The sequence below is a fragment of the Neofelis nebulosa genome, chromosome 5, assembly GCF_028018385.1.
Source record: "Neofelis nebulosa isolate mNeoNeb1 chromosome 5, mNeoNeb1.pri, whole genome shotgun sequence".
Taxonomy (NCBI): domain Eukaryota; kingdom Metazoa; phylum Chordata; class Mammalia; order Carnivora; family Felidae; genus Neofelis; species Neofelis nebulosa.
In genome coordinates, this window is record NC_080786.1 from 77,789,988 (window position 1) to 77,810,648 (window position 20,661).

A 20,661-nucleotide genomic window follows, 5' to 3' on the forward strand; every position below is an offset into this window, starting at 1 on the left:
GAAACACTGGGGAGAGACAGGTGTGAGCTTCCCACGTGGTGATCTGCTCGCACCTGTCTTGTGTCCTTGCTATTCATAGACTCTCAAAATGTCACAGCCGGAGGAGACCTCATGGTCCATCTCATTCAACCTTTCTGCAGGACAGACAAAGGAATGGAGGCCTGAGGCTCCCTTGAGCCTTGGATTAGCCTGGGGTCACACAGAGAGGGCAGTACAGCTAGAGCCCAGTTCTTCAGATTCCTAGCTTCCTCTGCTCCTGGCCCTTCCAGTCTAGGCACTGCAGAAATGTCAACTGGTAACTCATAGCCTAGAGGCTTCATTCTGACATCTGACCCAAGCAACATCATGTGGAAAGTTTCAAGTGAGTCCCTTAGGTGTTTCCTCTTTTCTCAGCTTTCCAGGAAAAACCAACTTTCATTTTAAAAGCTTTTTTTTTTTTTTTTTAATTTTAGGTTTCTTTTTTCTTTCTTTTTTTTTTTTCCTCCTGCAAACTTTAAGTCAATGGGAAGTGAAAGACAGACACTGGTGAATTCTCATTTTTGCCTTTCTTCCCAACCTTATCCTCAGGGCATGGCTTCAGAACGTTAAATCTCTATCTGAATGTGGCCTGATGATGCTGCACATTACTGATCTGCATTATCAGTCCATCAGCATTTATCATGTGTGACACATGTCCAGGGTGGGAAGATGATATGGGAACAAGAGGCACTTAGGATTCAAGGACCTGGGTTTGGGTCCCAGATCTCCTGCTTCTTTCTTTGCTGTGAGACTCTGGACGAATCGTTTAACCTTCAAAGCCATGCTTGCTGAACTATACAATGAGGGTAGTAACGTTTGTCCCATTTTCCTTGCAAAGTTGCTGTGAAGATCAAATGGGGGACCGTCAACGAAATCCCACTTTAAGCTGTAAAATGGAATGTAATGCTTAAATAATTGTTATCTTACACTGGAGGAGAAAGATGTATATCAAAAGAAGCAATCTAGGAGCTCATTCTCGTGGTGTCTACATCATTGGAACTGACGGTGTGACCACAGATAACCAGAGAAGAATTCTTGCAGAGACCCATCAATAAGTTTAAATTAATGTAGGATAGACCAAGTGGTGTCAAAAAGAAGTTAGGTAAGGACTGAGAAGAGTCTGAAGGGAGCAACTGAGGAGGAATTTTAAGATTTGAAAGGAAGGGAAGGAAAATGTGTTGGTGAAAAGAGAAAGGGAAGGCACTGGATGAATGTATGACCTTGTTGAGTGTGGGGCAAAGGATGAGAAGGGAGGTCAGGGACACAGGTGGGGCAGTTACTCCAGGGCTTTAAAGGGGAGGGGGCAGAGGTTGGGTGTAATGTGAGGTAACAGGGAACCATGATAACTTTTAAGCTGGAGAATAACATGAGGAAGAAAAGAGTTCCAGGGAAATTATTCTACAGCTGTTGTCAGGGCAAGTTGGAGTGGGGGAGACTCTGGCTAAAAGGGTACTACTGCAAGCCAGGTTTAAATTTATAAGTCCCCAGGATATGGAAAGACAAGGATGAAACCAAAAGACATTGTGGATAATTAGTATAACCTGGGTGACAGCAGCTGAAGACGACTCTTAGGCTGGTTTTTACCACCCAGGAGCTCCAGAAGGGGAGGGTATCTTTATGTTTTGTGGCAGTTCCTAGACCAAGAATACATCAAGTACCATTTTGTGTTATGGGCTTTGTTACGGGCGCTATGTTTATTCCAGGATTCATGAAAGTGAGGCACAGACGAAGGACTCTCACAGAACTTGTCTGTGGCATGTAATTTAGCCCTAGCCGATCATGGTGACTTGGGGCACATGTCCTTGTGCTGCGGGAAGCCTTTTCTCATTCCAGAGCACCAGAGCCCCCTATGGGGAAGAACCCTATCACCGTGGTACTCCCTGAACCAGTGCACTGCCCTGGGAAGCACAGCACATGCCATGGAAGTGGTGATGGATGAGCACCAGGGGAGACTGAACTGGCAGTGGAGATGGCTATGCTTGGGGCAGACAGTGACAGCTGATGCACTGCCTACATTTCCCGCTGATAGAGCCCATTTTTTTTTTTTTTTTTTTTTTTTTTTTAGATAATGGAAGACCCTTACTTCTCCTTTTCCTTTCTCTAGCTGAGCAATTTATTTGCTTGTTAGCACCTCCAGGGCAAAGAGGAGGAAGTGAAACTCAGACCCCTCCCATTTGTTTTTTCAGCAGTTTTGACAAAGGTCTTGATGGGGTAGATCATCAACATGGAGATCCTGGCTAACATGAGATTTTGATGTGGCTTGCGGATTCTAGTGCTATATGTAACTGAGAATTCACTGTATGTACATGAACCAAAAGCAAGAAGTAGGAGATCATATTCTCATTTTGAGTTCAGGAGATGTCAGTTTTTATCCCCTTCTCCCCCATTTAGGAGAAGCTAGTGAGTTAACTTGTTCAGAGTCCACTGTAGGTAGTTGGATGCGGTGAAGCTTGCCTTTTCAACCCATGATAGAAAGACAGTATCCCATATCCCTGTAGTTAGAACCCAATTTTCTCTAATTGGGCTGGTCAGGGAATTAACTGAAGTCTTCATGATTTTCTTAAAGACCTTTTATGAGATTTACAACATCTGACAAGCACAAGGAACAGCAGCCCCATTTTCTTAGTTTTCTGGTCTATTAGGGAGAGAACTGATACAGTAGGCACTTGTGTGATAGCTCGAAATTCACAAAACCACTGCAATATGTAATTTCTCCCTTAAAATGGGGTAAATTTAAAAATGTTACAGTGCCGGGTGTTGACTTTGTTTTGGGGGCCATTTCCTGCAAACCAGCACATTTTTATTACTTCAAGAGAAGAAATAAACTGAGGGACTCCTTCCATCAGGGCAGATGGTTCATATGATGTCCCACAAAATGTCCAATAACCGTAAGTATGGACTCATCCCAAATCATTTGGGAAACACTCCTGCCTAAAGAGAGGCTAGGGGAGATGGGTGGGGGCTTGCACAATCTTTCAGGTCTTAGCTGTTAACGGTTTTCTAAGTTCTTAGGATGCCTGGCTTCACAAGAATGTTTCCTGCCATCAGAGGCTTCCAGATGTAGCTGGAAAAACCTAGGTTTTGCTAGTGGTGGAGGAGAAATCTGGGATTTATTGGTAAGTCAGGAAGTTCGACTAGATTATTATTGATCCCGAGTGGGGTCCCTATGCCGGCAGCATCAGCATCCCCTGGGAACTTGCCAGAAATGCAAACTCTCAGGTATCCAGACTTACTGTATCAGAAACCCAGCAATCTGCATTTTAAACACCTTCTAGGTTATTTGGATGCACACTCAAGTTTGGGAATCACTGGACTAGATAACTAGAATCCCTTTCCACCTTGAGATCCTAACTGTGGGGGAATATTCTTAGCTTTAAGGTTCAAATTATGGTGTCTAACTATGATGGTAAAGAATGAGAGGTCATCTTACAGTACTGCAAGCACAAGGCAAGTTTTCTTAATAATACATATTTTATAGACATATATTTATATGCATGAACAAACATATGCTCATTTTGGAGAATTCAGGAAATATGAAAAATTTAAAAATCACCTAGGGGAAATTGCTGTTAATTTTGGGGTGTATTTTTTTCAATTTGTTTGTATGCTTGTATGTTTTTAGCAAATTGAAATCAGTTTCTTAATCTGTTTTCATTTATCATTATTTTACAAGCATTTCTGATATCATTAAATATTCATTAAATATGGTTTTCAGTGGCTGAAAATTATTCTATTTGATGAATCTCACTCACCTAGTTTTAATGTTTTCCTTAAATGTTGGGCTTCCCCACCCCCCACCCCCGTTTTTTTTGTTTTTGTTTTTTGTTTTTTTTACTGATAACCTGTATTTTACTTAAAATATATTCCTAAAAGAGTAATTGGAGGAAAAAAGGGTCAAAGGAAATGAACTGGACCAAATGCTTTCCAGAATGCTTTCCAGTTTATACTCTTATCTTACTCCTTGAGTGTGCTGGCCACACCACATCTCCACAGCAATGAATATTATCTTAAAAAAAACAACAACAAATTGTGCTCCTTTGACAAGTGAAACATGGCATGGTTTTCTCACTGTTTCAAGGTGAAATTCTTTCCTCATTTTTTCTTAACTTATGATACTAAATTTTTAAAAAAGTCTTTCCAACGTTTATTTTTGACACACAGAGAGAGAGAGGGAGAGAGAGAGAGCGCACACATGAGTGGGGGAGGGGCAGAGAGAGAGGGAGACACAGAATCCGAAGCAGTCTCCAGGCTCTGAGCAGTCAGCACAGAGATGGACATGGGGCTCGAACTCACAGACCACGAGATCAAGACCTGAGCCGAAGTCGGACGCTCAACCCACTGAGCCACCCAGGCGCCCAACGATACTAAATATTATTTCACAGCTTTGTTAGCCCATGGTATTACTTCTGTGAGCTGTCTGTTCACTATTGCATTGTTAGCATTTCCTCCTGGTTTCTAAGAGCTCTTTAGACATTATGGGAATTCACCTGCTCTCTGAGGTAGCCATTTAAAAAAGATCTTGTCCTTAGCCTTTAACATTTCTACACGAAGAGGCGTCTGGATAGCTTAGTTGGTTGAGCGTCGGACCCTTGATTTCAGCTTGGGTCATGATCCCAGCATCGTGGGATTGAGCCCTGGGTTGGGCTCTGCACTGAGTGTGGAGCCTGCTTCAGATTCTCTCTCTTTGTCCCTCTCCCTCACTGCATGCTCTCTCTCTAAAATAAAAATTAAAAAGAATAAAATTTCTACATTGATTCTTGACTTGTAGAATTTTAAATTTGTTAAAGTCTATGCTCACAGTGTCATTATAGTCATTTATGTGCCCCCTAGGTAGTCGTAATTTTTAATTGGAATTTTTCTGTTTTTGTTTTTGGAGTATAGTTTGAGGTGAGAGGTTTCAGTGTATAAATAATGACATTTTCCCAAACAGGCAATTTTTTGGATACCGTTATGTTAAACAGTCCATTCCTTTCAAATTAATTTATGATCTTTCTTCTTTTTTTAATAGATTTTATGTGTACTGGGGTTTCTTAGGGCTCTCTTTGGCATTACTGATTTATCTGTCTAATATCATGCCAATTATTGTGGCTCTGTAACTATTTTAATACCTTGTGGGAAGTCCTTCCTTATAGCTGTTTCATAAAACACATTAGCTATTGCATTGTTTGGTCAAGTTAAAAAAATAATTGCACTGGGATCTTGTTTGGGATCCCTGTTTAGAAACATGGGATGTTTTTAAATTTAAGTATATATTTTTTATATTAAGTCATAGTAGTATTCATCTTTTTTTTTACAATTCAATTTAATATTTTGTTTTGGTTGTTGCTATTATGATATCTTAATTTTTTTCTACTCTATTCTTGTGATTAGTTATTGCTAGAATATATAAAAGCTATTAACTTTTTGTCTATCTTTCCTTGTGGCTTCATTGAAATAATTTAATCTTTGGGGTTTTCAGTTGATTCTATTATCTTTCTATATTATCTGCAATAGTATCATATTCATATTATCATATGAATAATCATATTATATGCAAATAATGACAGTTTTGACTCTTTTCCAAATATTTACATTTCTTTCTGTGGCATTTATATTGCATTGACAAAAACTTCCAAACAATATTAGTACACAATGTCTTGTCCAGGATTCTCTGATGTCTTACTAAGGGCTAAGTAAACATGTAAGTACAATGTTCATTATTAGTTTAAGATAAATATTTTTTATTATTTTGAGGGATTATTTTTCTGATTTTAGCTTTCTAAGGGTTTTTTTTTCTTTAAAAATCGAAATTTTGGGGCGCCTGGGTGGCTCAGTCTGTTGGGTGTCTGACTTCAGCTAAGGTCATGATCTTGCAGTCTGTGGGTTTGAGCCCCTGTGAGTTTGAGCCCCATATCAGCTGTGCTGACAGCTCAGAGCCTGGAGCCTGCTTCAGATTCTGTTGTCTCCCTCTCTTTCTGCCCCTCCCCGACTCGTGCTCTGTCTTTCCCTCAAAAATAAACATTAAAAAAAAAAACCCAAATAAAAATTTTTGTTCAGTTTTTGTATCTGTCCTAATTTCACAAAATGGACTGGGTGACTTTCTGTCTTGTTTATACTATGGAACAGTTTACACGAATATTTATTTCCTAATAGTATGGAAGAACTCACCAGTTAAGACCATGTTTTAAGATCATTTTGGATGTAATTCTTTGAAGACATTTTCTCTTTTATTAGTGGTTACCTAGAATTTTCATGAGATGTTCAAGCTTATTAGAATCAAGATGATTATATATTAAATAAGTCTTGTCTTATAATTAAAATAAACCATCACATTTATATTTTATATATTTTTATATTTTAATAACTCTGATCTCTGTTTTTCTCTTTAAAATCAGGCTTTCAAACATTTGGCATGTTTAAGGAACTAGTTCTCAATTTTCCTGCTTTTTAAATATGTCATTTCTACTTTTATCTTTATTATTTTCTTCCTTCTGCTTCTCCTCAGTTTGTGTTACTGTTGTTCTTCTAATATTGTAATTATTCATTACATGTCTTTCCTTTTTAAATGATGGAAGTATATGACACTTTGAATTTACTTCTAAATATAGTTCAGGCTACATTGTACAATTTTTGAATAGAACCTTCTGATTTTTATTATTTTTGAAACAGCCTATAATGGTGGTTTTGGTCTCCTTTTGAATCTATTATTCTTTAGGAGAATTTAAAAAAATCTCTGAGTGATTTGATTTCACTAATAATTTTACTAATAATTAGTTTGCTTCTATTACTAATATCTGGTTTTGTTGCCTTGTGGTCAAATAAAATAAGTTTTATGATTTTTCCTTCTGGATTTTACACAGATTTTTTTCTTTGTGAACTAAATACTCACTGGATCCTGGGGGGAAAAATGAGATAGTTAATTTGTTTATAGGCTACAGAGTTATTTCATCCATGAGTAGTGACATTTGTTTATTTTTGCTTCTTGACCTCAAAGGGCAAGCCGAAACAAATATTTTATTTTATTTTATTTTATTTTATTTTATCTTAATTTTTTTTATTATATGAAATTTATTGTCAAATTAGTTTCCATACAACACCCAGTGCTCATCCCAAAAGATGCCCTCTTCCATGCCCATCACCTACCCTCCCCTCCCTCCCACCCCCCCATCAACCCTCAGTTTGTTCTCAGTTTTTAACAGTCTCTTATGCTTTGGCTCTCTCTCCCACTCTAATCTCTTTTTTTTTCTTTTTTTCCTTCCCCTCCCCCATGGGTTTCTGTTAAGTTTCTTAGGATCCACATAAGAGTGAAACCATATGGTATCTGTCTTTCTCTGTATGGCTTATTTCACTTAGCATAACACTTTCCAGTTCCATCCACATTGCTACAAAGGGCCATATTTCATTCTTTCTCATTGCCACGTAGTACTCCATTGTGTATATAAACCACAATTTCTTTACCCATTCATCAGTTGGTGGACATTTAGGCTTTTTCCACAATTTGGCTATTGTTGAGAGTGCTGCTATAAACATTGGGGTACAAGTGCTCCTATGCATCAGTACTCCTGTATCCCTCGAAACAAATATTTTAAAGACTCTCAATACTTGTCTCTCTGTCAACTTCTTATTCATCTATTTTTCTCAGAATATACATTTATACTGTTTTTCACAGTATATATTTTGATTCTGTTATACACCTAAAATTTTATGACTATTATATCTCAGAAATGAGTGCACCTTTTCTCAAATAAAACGTGACTTTCTTTATTCCACTTCATGCTTTTGGCATGTTGGAAGGTTAGTTTTTCTAAAATTAATATACAAGTAATACATTGGTTTGTGAGCATAATTTGTTCTGAAAACATTCTTAGAATCCAAAGCACTCACGTATCAAAGCGAATTTCAAGAACCACTGGCTCAGTTGTGATCATGCGATGTTCGGTGTCATGTACCACTCGTATTGCAAGACATCACTTGTTTATCATGTTAAAATTTATTAGAAATGTTTGCTCGTCTTGCAGAACACTCACGGAACGAGTTACAATCCGAGGTTTTACTATAATTAATAATATCATTTCCTTACTTTTATTTTCTCTATGCTTGATAAAGGATAAAGTCAGAAGATATATATGTCCTTTTTTTTTTTGAGAGAGAGAGAGAGAGAGAGAGCACGAAGGGCAGAGGGAGAAGGAGAGGGGGGAGAGAGAATCTTAAGCAGGCTCCATGCTCAGTGTGGAGTCGGACATGGGGCTCGATCCCATGACCCAGGGATCTTGGCCTGAGCAGAAATCGAGAGTTGGATGCTCAACTGACTGAGCACCCAGGTGTCCCTGGCATCCTTATAATATGAAAAAGAGACACCAGGAGTGTGCACGCACAGAGAAAAAGCCATAGACATATGTCATATGAGGCTGTCTGCAAGTAAGGAAGAAAAGTCACACCAGAAGGCAACCTGGTCTTAGAGAACCAGCTCAAAGAACCTTGGTCTTAAACCTCCAGCTCCAGAGCCATGAGACAATACATTTCTGACGTCGAAGCTGCCAGTCTGTGGTATTTTGTGACAGCAGCCTGAGCAGACGGATACATCTTTATGTGTGGATGTCCATGGACCGTACACCTTAAGATCACTGGGTCACAGTTTTTTTCACATGAGTTGAAATCTCTGAAGGGTGGCATGGAGAGAGGGTGGGGGTGGGGACAGGGGAAGCATTTGGCTATTTCAAAAACAAGTCCTTGCGGTAAGAGAAATGGCAGTCCAGTTTTCAGATATTGCTGAGTTAGGTGGGAGGGGGTTTGATTTCTTCCAGCCTTTTTTTAGAAGACAAGAGGAGTTTGGATAGATTTTTCTCAATTTAGCTCCATCAAAATTATAAGTAGTAGAAATTTCCTCCATCCTTTCTAATTCTAACAAAGTGGCAAGCTATTATTAGTTTTTGCTGTAGTGTGTTTTCATCTTTTTCTTAGTCTTCATAGAAGCCAGAAGACTGAGGTAAGGTTCTGCAGAAAAATTTCTCCTTTTGATACCCTTTTATAGAAGTTTGCCTTCCCCAGAGTCTGCCTCCAGGGGCCAGTTTTATAATCTGTAGAAGTCACATGGAAGAAAGAGTGATGGAAACACATCTACAATTCAGGCCTGGTAAGAATCTCATGTAACCCTTTCTCTAGTAGAAGAAAACTAGATGTTTTGAGGGCTCAGAATAGCAGGTTTTTGAGATGTCTGAATACTCCACAGTGAGGAGCTTAGAAACACTATTTTTGTCTCTTGAGGTTGGAGCATTCGTTATAGTACTGAAGGTGATATTAATGTAATATCCCAGTGAACGCCCTGGCCCTGAACACCAGGATGGTGGTTTCCCTTCACCATAGAGTTTTTAGCTGGGTTTTTAGCTAGGAAAGAAGGGCACACGGTCCCTGTGGGGCCATTATTATTGTGAGTGAGAACCCGCTGTCTCCGCTTGCAGTGGGGTTTCCAGGTAGGTGCCCCTGTAGTGAAGTGTGTGCCCTGTAGGAATCTTCTCCCAGGGCCTCCAGTGGTCACAGCGGCTGGGCAGAAGTTCCAGCACAAGGGTGCAGATTTCGCTTCTACACAAGGAAGCCCTTTGTAACAAGTTCGCTTCTTCCTCAACAAAGCAGGTCTCCTTTTGGGGTGGCAAGGCAAGTTCTCTGCCATTGCAATGACACAAGAGGAGACGCTCAAGGATACAGTAGATGAAGTCTTAGAATTCACCAACTACAAGTGTGAGCTCTCTGAAGACACCAACAGTGTCTCGTTCTGTTTTGGAACTGTTTTGGGTGTTCAATAAAGGCTTAGCAGGTACCTGAATGGGTGGATGAATAAAGTGGAAGACAGGCTATACTATCCCAAAGCCCCTGCAACTCTGAGAGTGAGTGATTTCATACTGTCGGTACCCAAAAGGGGCCCAGGATAACACTTCTCCCCCTTAGTTCAATGATTGGCAGAACTCACTGTGCAAGGTGGCTGCATCCAGGGCTCTCCATCCACTTGCATTGGCAGCAACTTGCTTGTCCTGGAAAACCAAGAACCGAGAGAACACAGTGAGCTTTGCTTCTTCTGGAGGTGAAGAATTAGGGTGGTCCCCACAAAGGCAACAGATGTGGGAAGACCTTATCTGCCCACCTAGGAGTGGTTCGCTAAGACTCTGTTGGAGGGCTGGTTAAAAACAGATTTCTGAGCCCACTTCAGGAATTCCGACTAGGCACGTCTGGGGTCAGGCTCAGGGGCCTGCATTTTAATAAGCATCGTGGGCGATTCTGTTGCTTTGGTGTTCAGACTCCAGTTTGAGAAACACTGTCGTGGGTGAGCAGTGAAGTCCACGGAAGTCTGGGAAACAGTGGCCAACAAGTATGGCAGCACCACTGCTGAGCAGACCCTCAGTCAACAACCAGCCGGAGGGCCTGCAGATTGTGCCAGAAACTCCACAGTGAAGCGAAATGGGAAAGGGCCTGGTTTCTATGTTGAGTGAGAAGTTGCGTCATGTCAATGAGGTAACGTCTCCAACCTATACAAGGTACAGCTCAGGTCTGAGTGTTCTTGCCTTGCCCCTGCTCTTAACCATCCTCTCTTGTATGTCTTGAACAGCAGCATACTCTGTGCTGGCTCGGACTATGAGCGTGGCTTAGCTGGGAAATGGGGTCATCAGGAATACTGTCCCCATGGGTAGGAGGGAAGGAGAGAAGACAGTGTTGCTTTCTTGCGTGGGGCAAAGCTTCTCTGGCATATGGATTCTTAAGAGGAGAGAGATGAGGTCTTTTGACTTCCTTCTGTAGAAGAGTTGTAAATTTGTACTACATCACCTCGAGGAGAAAAGGCAAGTCCTTTCGGAAGCCTCTGGTCTGGGCGAACAGACAACAGTTGCCACCCACTGGCCAGGAAGCTCTCACCTGGGTTTGGCATCAGCCCTGTTCTTGAAGTTACAAAATGAGGGATATAGGCTATGTTTTGATGTAGACGATTCTCTCACTGATCCTGAGAATATTTAATAATAAAAAAAATAAGAAACCTAATAATAAAACAAATCACGAGAGGAGGGAGTGGCATTTTGGTTCTTGGGGCTGAGGAAGGTGTCTGGGAAATGCCCAGGAGGATGGGGATCCTGGCTCACCCCATCTGTTCCATCTAGAAATAGGCCTATTGAATATGAAGAAAAGATCCTCCCTCTTATACATGGCGTTTTTGATTCCTCTGGGACTAAGATGTTACATTCTCTGTGGCCTACGTCAGTTATGTCTTAGATGTGCTAACAGACTAGACCTACTCAGTGCTGGAGTCATGGACGGTGGACAGGGAAGGAAGTATGGGGATTTGTGTGGAAAACAGGGCCCCAGCACAGCAATAGCCCAGAGAAAAAACAAACAAAGCTTTGGAGAATAATAGAAAAGACAAAGAAGACACAGGGAGGGAATGAAGAAAAGAGTTTAGAGCTAAGGATGTCAGGGAACCAGCTCTCAGGGTCTTTTCTGAAGGATGTAGAGAGCAGCATTTCCCTAAAAGTGTGCTGAGGGTACTTGCCCAAGAGGTTTTGGGACAAAAGGGGTCTGTGGTCCAATAACTTTGGGAAGCCTGCATACTGTGGCCTTTCCAGGAGATCCCTAAGGCACACTAAAGGATTTGAACTGGAAAAACTGGATGGGAAAAGGAAGGGAATAAAGACTTCTGAAAGAATCAGGTGGGGAAGAATCTGATGAATTTTATTGATTAAACAGAAGTAACTGAAACCAAGGATCCCCTCTCTTAGACTCCATTTCTTCCAGGAGCCGGCAGTGACTGACCTGTGGGGTCCACACCCCACAGAAGCATCGCCTTCTTAGGCAATTAGGACAGATTTGCTGATGTTGATGGTTTGGCTCCACAAAGGTATACAAGGAATAGTATTCCTAATTAAAAATTTTTTTTTAACGTTTATTTATTTTTGAGACAGAGAGAGACAGAGCACGAATGGGGGAGGGGCAGAGAGAGAGGCAGACACAGAATCTGAAACAGGCTCCAGGCTCTGAGCTGTCAGCACAGAGCCCGACGCGGGGCTTGAACTCATGGACCACGAGATCATGACCTGAGCCGAAGTCGGCTGCTTAACTGACTGAGCCACCCAGGTGCCCCAGGAAATAGTATTTCTAAGGCCACTATCCAAGAAAGGGCAAGCAGAGAACCTGGTTTTTGTCACAGTGTGCCCTCTGCCATATATCTAGCATCTTAATTAGTGAAGATAAGAAAGGCAAAGAGTTGGACCTCTGGTTCTCTAGGCCTCATAATCCTCTATTAGCATTTAGAGAATTTCACCAATTCATTATAAGAGAATGGCAAACTGGTCGAGGTGGACCCTTTAATTGATGTCCTGCATGGTTGTATTGTACCTAGTTTGGGAAATGGTCTCTAAAGACATTCTTTATAAATGTTATCGAGCTTCTGTCCGTCACTCTCCCCACACTGAAACCCAAAGATGGCTTCCTCGTCTTTGTAAGAATACGGAGGGAGGTAGGAAGACTCGGAGGCTGCTGGGTAATGAGGAAGCGTACCTGATGGTGACAGAGGAGCACTGGGCCAGCCTCCTGCCCGCACTCTTCAGGCCAGTGTAGATCTGCCCCATCTCCATGGCTCCCTCTAGCCCCACCACTTCGAGGAGCTGGTCACTGAGGTCTGCAGAGTGAGAAAAGCAGAAGCAGGGCATACATATCTCTCTGTTCCTCAGTATGGTTATGGTCAGAATGTCTGCATCTTAGATGACCAACTCACATCTGTCAATAACCCTTCCTCTCCCACCAAATAGCATTTTCTTACTCATTCTGAATAGGGAATTTCCCCAAAGGTCAATAAATGTACCATTTCATGAGCAGAAACCCAGTTCTAGTGAAAAAAGGTTTGGATTCGGAACATTAATATGCATCTGATGAAGAAGCTGGCATTTCAAGAAGCCTCTTCAAATGGAGGGTAATATAAATGATGAACCAGCTATTGCTGAAATGATTTTCAACCCCCCAGTGCAGCTAAAGACATACTGGTTTGGGATTAGGATAGGAAGGAATGTTGATGAAAGTCCTTATCCATAACTGGTTCAAGTTTCTTTTCTCTGAATGTCTGAATAACATCATGGCCCTACTGATGATGACTGATGATTAATTAACCTCAGATTTGGCCTGTGGTAAGCCAGTGGTGAGCCAACCTTCTTGGACATCCTTGGGGGAAATCAGTGACCTCCTTCAGGACACCAGGTGCCTAAGCTATGCCAAGGAAAAGAATATTTCACCTCAACCAAATTATTCTGAGGCCATGGTAGAAAAAGCGGGACAGAAAATATGTGTCTCAGGCTCAGAGTCACATAGGATTGATGGCCTCCCACAGTGGCAGTTACTTCTGATCCAGCACCTGGAAGAGGTCTTTTTCAGGGTTCCTGAGGTTTGGGCAGTGCCTGCCCGATTTCTTGTGAAAGCAATGGCAGGATCAAGGCTTGACGTTGGGAACAAGCCTCACTTTTACAACACAATTTTTATGTATTTAAAACAGAAGCAAAATAAAAAGGCAGATTGTTTAAAACCTTCCATTCTTTTCCCTACCGGGGCGAAGGTACTTTTCTCATAGATTGTAGCTAATTACCAATATCCTACTAATATCCACAAACTAGAAAATCAGCACTTTTATTTATTACATAGATGGCTTTTGTCTAAGGTCCCTGCTGGTATTGTGTAATAGTGTTTGTTAAGATTGCCAAAGAGATGTTTAGGTTTGTCTATACTTTTTTGTTTAGAAGGTATTGTTTAAAAACATTCCCTTGATGGACGTTTTGCTAATGAAGACAGTTAAGCAAACCACTGAGCTGACCACAAATGTGTCAACACTGTTACAGTCTAACCTACTGATTATCACTGATGGACATTAGCTGCCAACAGATACACAGACGGTTCATCTTTCTGTCACAGGCACGTAAGCTTTCCCCTCTACTTCAGTCCATACTCCCATTCTCCTTCTCTGCTATCCCTTTTTTTCATATCTGTGGAGATACTGTCTCCTTAAACTCTCCATCTCATGTGGGCTTGGAACAAGAAGCCATGAAAGGGCAGTGTTTGTTTAGGAGAACGCTGCAGGCTCTCTTAAGGAGTTTGGATCCAATAAACAACAAGTATCTAAACCTCTAGCCACGTAATTAGTTCCCTTCTTACCAAAGAACATTAAATAACCATTGGATAGTCTTAGCTTACTGTGTCATTTTAACACAGTGTCTGCAAAATCAGCATGGGCTATGAATGTGAGGTGGTGGTGGGGGGGGAGGAGGAGGAGGAGGAGGAGGAGGAGGAGGAGGAGGAGGAGGAGGAGGAAGAGAGAAACCAAGGAGTGTGTCTAGGGGTGAGGAGGGTGGGGAATTATACTGGGGTAGGAGAAAAAAGCAGCAGAACTTTTCAGAGGTTTCTCTAGTGGCAGAAAGACAGATGTCTTGTAAAATGTTGCTCTTTGTACCAGACTTTGGTATCTGACAGTGCTGTTATAGTTCAATGTTTTCCCTCCTTGAAACATTCCCTGGTAACAAAATGTTCTAAGAAGCAGGGGACTTAATAGACTCAAGTGTTTCAGCTTTTACAATGTCTTGGTCTTTTAACAAATTTTCCTGTTGAATGGCTTTAAGTTGTTATCACTTCCCACACATTACCTTGCAGCTATCACTTCCCACACATTACCTTGCTTCCTGGCTCTAGAAGAGAAGTAATGAAGGCTGATCTCATCCACATGGTGGGTGGGTGGGGGGGCGGGCAGAGGCTTACACACACGTGGGACTAAGGAGATAAATGCAGGGTAAGGGGCTAGGATCTCGGTATACACTTTGCCATTCTGATTTTGAATTTGTACTCTGAATCTTCCCTGGCATAAAGAGGCTAGGATGACTCCTGTCTACTACTGAAGAAAGCCTTGATTGCTTTTCTATTTCTCTGCCATTGCCTGGTTGATCTTTCCTTAAACTTCCTACAATGCCTACTAGGACGTTCTGAGATAAAGAAATCTATTTAACGTTGTTTCCCAAACTTATGGGACCATGAGGCTCTTCTTTTGTGTGATATCTATAAACAGTCTCTGGTAGTTTTCTTTGGAATACACTTTGGGATATTTTGGCATCGCTTAATTCCTTTTACTTCCTTTAGCACAGAGATACTTATGCACAAATTAAATTTGGAGTTAAAATGAAACAGAATAGAGTGTAAGTCAACATCTAAGCACATAGAACAATTAATGTTCAGAACTTAGAATCCAGGATCAGGACATCTGGTACACCAGGTGTCTGTTTTACCTGATACCCATGATTCTGAATGTGGTTTTGGCAATTCGTATCATCTTCACATTGTCTTTACACTTTTAACTCATTAGTATTTAAGATGAAATGTCCATGCACTTTAGTAAAACAGGAATTCATTCATTCATTCACTCACTCACTCACTCACTCACTCACTCACTCATAAGCTACTGAGTAGCAGCTGAATGCCAGACAAACACCAGGAATACAAAATGTTCTACTCCTAAAGGACTCTTGGCCAAGAGGGAGAAAATGTGTTAGGTGTAGAAAATGTTGTAATTGAACTATAGGGACAGAGAGGCCCGAGTAACCTATTCTGACTGGGCTAAGTGTGGGAGGAAGGTGTCACAGACATTTAAGGCACGTCTTGTAGGATGAATGCCAGGCAATTTGCTGGGTTGAGAAGGAGAAGGAGCAAAGATATTCCAGGGACAGAGGAACACATGTAGGGTTGGACAGTCACAGAATGCAGAAAGAAATTAATTTAGCAATAAATCCATTTGGCAATTTCACTGAAAAGTATAAAAAAATATTTCTACCTAAGGAGAATTACTATCTATCTATCTATCTATCTATCTATCTATCTATCTATCTATCTATCTATCTATATGACAGAACTGTAAACAGAGGGTCACTGGTCTGGGCACAAGTTTGTTGCAGCCACAGAGCTGGGCTTTTCAGCTTCGCTCTTGGTAACAAAGCCTTGTCATACACTCTCTGAGAAGGAAAAAAAAGATGGAGAATGGGAAAATGGAAAAAGGAGAATGTGGAAGCAAAGGAGGCACAGCAAGGACAACAACAGCAGCTCCAATCTGGCCCACTAGACTCAGCCTCCAGTATGTGATTTTATAAACGCAGATCTGCTCATGTCATCCCCATACCAAAAATCCTTCAGTGGCACCAATCATAACACCAAGTGCTGGCAAGAGAAGATGAAATGTGCATTCTTTCACACCTATAATGAAAGTGTAAATTGGCAAAAGCTTTTCAGAAAGAAATTTGACAATAAGAGTCTACAATTTTCATACTGTTGATTCATTAAATTCTTTTTTGGTATTGATCACAAGAAATCATTGACAGAATCCAAGTTCATACAAATATGAACATTGTGGCATCATTTATAACAGTGAAATCTCACCCTTTACTATTTCCATCTGTATGAGACTAGTTAAATAAAGTCTATGGTATCCATGACAATAGACTTATGCCACCATTAAGATATTTACAAAATCTCAAAAACATTAAATACGCATATAATGTTAAGTGTGAAGGTGACATATAAATGTATTTATGCACAGCATGCTTTCAGTTATGTAAGAATGTGCATAGGAGAAAAGGACAAATGCCCCTAAAATCTTAACAGTGGTGAGTTCTGGATAATTAGATTAAAGGTCATTGTTATTTTCTACTTGATTCTTTTCTACATTTTTCATATCTTCTCTAAGTATGTATTAATGTTATAATTTAAAAGTCATTAAAAAAAAGTATCAGCTGACTGCTCTTCCTACTTGCAAATGTGATGTAAACTCCCTGGCTTCATGCCCCAGGCCTATCCCCTTCTGGCAAGAGGCTGCCTCTGCAGTTTGATTTCCTGACCCTGTGGGCTAGTACCTGCTCCAGACATACACAACATGTAGTTCTCCAGGTAAATCCTCCTGTTTCCCTCCTTTGTGCCTCTACACATGTCGTACCCCTGCCTGAAATGCCCTCTTCCACTCCTACTTGTTCATTGAAACTCAGCTCAAGGGGCGCCTGGGTGGCGCAGTCGGTTAAGCGTCCGACTTCAGCCAGGTCACGATCTCTCGGTCTGTGAGTTCGAGCCCCGCGTCAGGCTCTGGGCTGATGGCTCCGAGCCTGGAGCCTGTTTCCGATTCTGTGTCTCCCTCTCTCTCTGCCCCTCCCCCGTTCATGCTCTGTCTCTCTCTGTCCCAAAAATAAATAAAAAACGTTGAAACTCAGCTCAAGTGTCATCAACTTCAAGAAGCCTCCCTTCACTCCCATGCCTGAAGTTTGGTTTAGATCCTTCTCCTCAAACTTTCCCAGCTAGACGTGGTCAAAGAAAGAACAAGGAGGTGGATGTATTGGCAGTGGGTAAGAGATGGTTGTAATACTGACTGTAGCATAGGGTCTAGTTTGAACAGGACTAGAGACAAAAGACTGGAGGAAAAGGGAGAAGTGGGGTGAGAGGCACGAGGAGTTCTAGGAGCAGGTGTTCTGAGACAGCGGGAGACGGAGGGATGGAAAGAAGTGCTCTGAGCCATGCTAGTAGATCACAAGTCCCTCCTGTGGCCCCAGCTGGGCAGCTGAAGAAGATGGGCATTAGGGTCAAGGTGAAGTGAGGCTAGGTCAATGGTTCCCATACTTTGTCGCGTGTTAACATTGCCTGGAGAGTTTTTATCAACAATGATGGCCTGATTGCATCTATTCCAGTTCAATCAGAATGTGTGGGCCTGGGAGGCCGGCATCAATGTTGGTTTTTAAAGATTCCCAGGTGATTCCAAAAGGCAGCACAGTTTGGGAACCACTGGGCTAGGTTGTTGGGTGGTTCTCAAAGTGTGGTCTTGTAGCAGCAGCAGCAGCATCCGTGTCAACCAGGAACTTGTCAGAAACACAAATCCTCAGGCCCCACCCCAGACCTAATGAATCAGAAACTCCGGGGATTAGGCCCAGTGGTCTGTGTTCTAACAAGCCCTCTGGAAGATTCTGAGGCACGCTCAAGACTGAGAACTTGAGCCTTAGGCAATAAAAGTGCCCAAAATAAATGCGAGAATTAGAGTGAAAAAGAATATCAACAAGTTACTTCCTGACTACTTTGATCTAGAGCTTTTTTCATTTGAAAATTAGGAGTTAGGAATAATAATAGTGACCTCAAGTGTGGTTATGAGATTAAATGGCAGAGTTGGACGTTAAAGTGCTTGGCCCTTTAGAGTGGGCACTAAAATCTATTAGTTTCACTTTCCTTTTCTGCCAGATTCAGCCTAACGACTCCCAATCGTCTGTTTATCTACCCTCTTAGAGCTGTGTACAAGTGTCCCCAAACCCTCACATTCAGGCTAAAACATTTAAAAAACCTTCAATGGTCCTCTAGTTTCACACCTCCACACAGAGACCTCAAATCCAGGTGAACTTTAGATTAAGTGGGCGACCCACTCAGTCTGTTTTTCCCTCCAATCTCTTCCCTCACTCTGCTCCTTTCCCTACTTCTTTGATCTCAACAGCCCCATTTTGCTTTTCTTTCCTTAGTCCTGCCCACTTTTGGGAGGAGGGGCTGGAGCTCAACACTGACAGGTAAAGCTGGCAGAACATTCAGAACTAAGGGGCACATCTGATCTGTCCACTCCCTTCTTCAGATGCATCAATGGCTCTGGAAGTCCAAGGAACGGTGTCTTGGCTCCTTAGTCAGGTGTGCAAGGTCATTTACTGGTTGGCCCTGTGTCATACAGAGGTGTCTCTCTGCTTGGAGAACTCCTATTTGCCCTCTGGGGATGTGCCAGGCACCATGCTTCTTCCTTCTCCTATGCTCAGACAGTGGATCTCACCCAATGACAACTGTTTCTGAACATATTACTCTCCCAACTCCACTGAGAGTTGAAAGCCAGGATGTTTTCCTGTTTTGTTTATCTTTGTAACCCTAGCAACTAGCCCAGCCCTTGGCATATAGAAGGTTCCCAATTAAATGTTTGTTGAATAGACTGAATAAGATACATGCTTTAGTGCCAAAGACCTTGACAGTTTGACCTGAAAGAAGAAAAAGATAGTGATTAAAAATAATAGTAACTACCTGTCTAGACTGAACTGGGTAACAGGTTTTCCATGAATTAATTTATTTCATCTGCATATATCAGGTAATGCTGACCCAGTCTGGTTTTTGCCTCTCTCTCTCTTTCTCTCTCTCTGTTTTAAATATTTTGAGAGAGGAGAGAGAGAAAGAATGAGTTGGGGAGGGACAGAGGGAGAGAGAGAATCCCAAGCAGGTTCCATGCATGCCTGGCGCAAAGCCTGACTCTGGGCTCAATCTGACTGTGAGATCATGACCTGAGCTGAAATCAAGAGTAGGATGCTTAATTGACGGAGTCACCCAGGAGGCCTTCCCCTCTCTTTCTTAATGCATAATTTTTATGATCATTCTCATCTTGGCTGCTGGCTCACATTAATGAAAGTTCAGTCGTTGAAAATGCAAGGGAAGCTCAGGATATATATACGTGTATGGCATGATTCAGACTTCTAGCTTGCTGTGCCCTAGGGAAGCATGGGAGATCCTCAGCCTAACGGGATGCCTTGCTACCCTCAACCCCACTCCTACCTTGTTTCCCCTTCAGTCAGTACTCCAGGGTTTGGGTCTGAGAGCTGCAATGGGGAGCCCAGGGAGCCAAGCAACCCCCAGTGGATGTGCTGAAATCCTACATGATGGTACTCAGAGAGTTTCTGAACCATCCTGTCATATGGGCAAGGAAGCCTGCCCCACATCCTGGGGTACCTGTATAATCTAATAAAGCCTGTGGGTGCCGTCCCTTTACCTGGGTCATAGTAGCACAGGTGAACTAGGATGTTAGGTATCATTTCTTTGGGCTGGATTCCTATCCATTTGGTGGGGTAACACTGGTTAGCTAATGTCCATCTGAAGCTCTTCCTGGCAGGGCTCTGTGTCTGACTAATTAGAAATGCAAAAAGGAGTTTGTCACTACTTAATAAATGGCTTCTGATAGACAACTAAGGAGTCCCAGGGTTCAAGGGAAATGGTGAGAAACACTACAGGGTCTTGAGTTTGGGGCTAACAGCTTCAGCTTAATCTCTGTGTCTACATAGGGCAGGTTATTTGTCTTTTCTGAGTCTGTTTGCTAAGCCTGCCATAACACAAGCCCATCGGGCTGGGTGGCTTAAAACAACACACATTTATTTTCTCACAGTTGTGTTGGCTGGACAGCTACGATCAAGGTGCTGGCAGGGTGGGTTTCCCCTGGGGCCTCTCTTCTAAGCACACGCATCCCCGGTATGTCTGTCTGTGTGTCTAGACCTCCTCTTCTTTCAAGGACACCAGTCAGATTAGGTTAGGGCTGCCCTAACTGCCTCAGTCCATCTTAGTCACCTCTTTAAAGGTCCTGTCTCTGAATGCAGTCACCTTCTGAGGTAGAGGATTAGGGTTTCAACATAGGAATTCCGGGGGGGGAGGCAAAATTCCCCCCAGGTCCCTGCCCATAACAGACACAATAATAAAACCTACTTCGTGAGTTATTTTGTGGACAAAAGAGGTACAGGATGTGAAGGAGCTCTGCAAACAGCAGGAAGAAATGTCCCTCCTCACTCTGTTAGGGCGAAGTTGACATGCAGTGGAGGGGGGGCGGGGGTGTGGGACTTTCTTACTCTCTTCAGAAGG

General features: G+C 42.1%; 1 protein-coding gene across 6 annotated transcripts in view; it reads right to left on the bottom strand.

Moving 5' to 3' along the window:
- The window catches only part of DGKG (diacylglycerol kinase gamma), a 203,024-nt gene that overhangs the window by 1,420 nt on the left and 180,943 nt on the right, over positions 1-20,661 (bottom strand). For all 6 annotated transcript variants that reach the window (XM_058730764.1, XM_058730765.1, XM_058730763.1 and 3 more), the window contains 2 exons: positions 12,529-12,649; positions 9,962-10,022 (listed from right to left, as the gene is read on the bottom strand). In XM_058730764.1, coding sequence (XP_058586747.1) covers positions 9,962-10,022; positions 12,529-12,649 — 182 coding nt within the window. The remainder of the gene's footprint in view (positions 1-9,961; positions 10,023-12,528; positions 12,650-20,661) is intronic.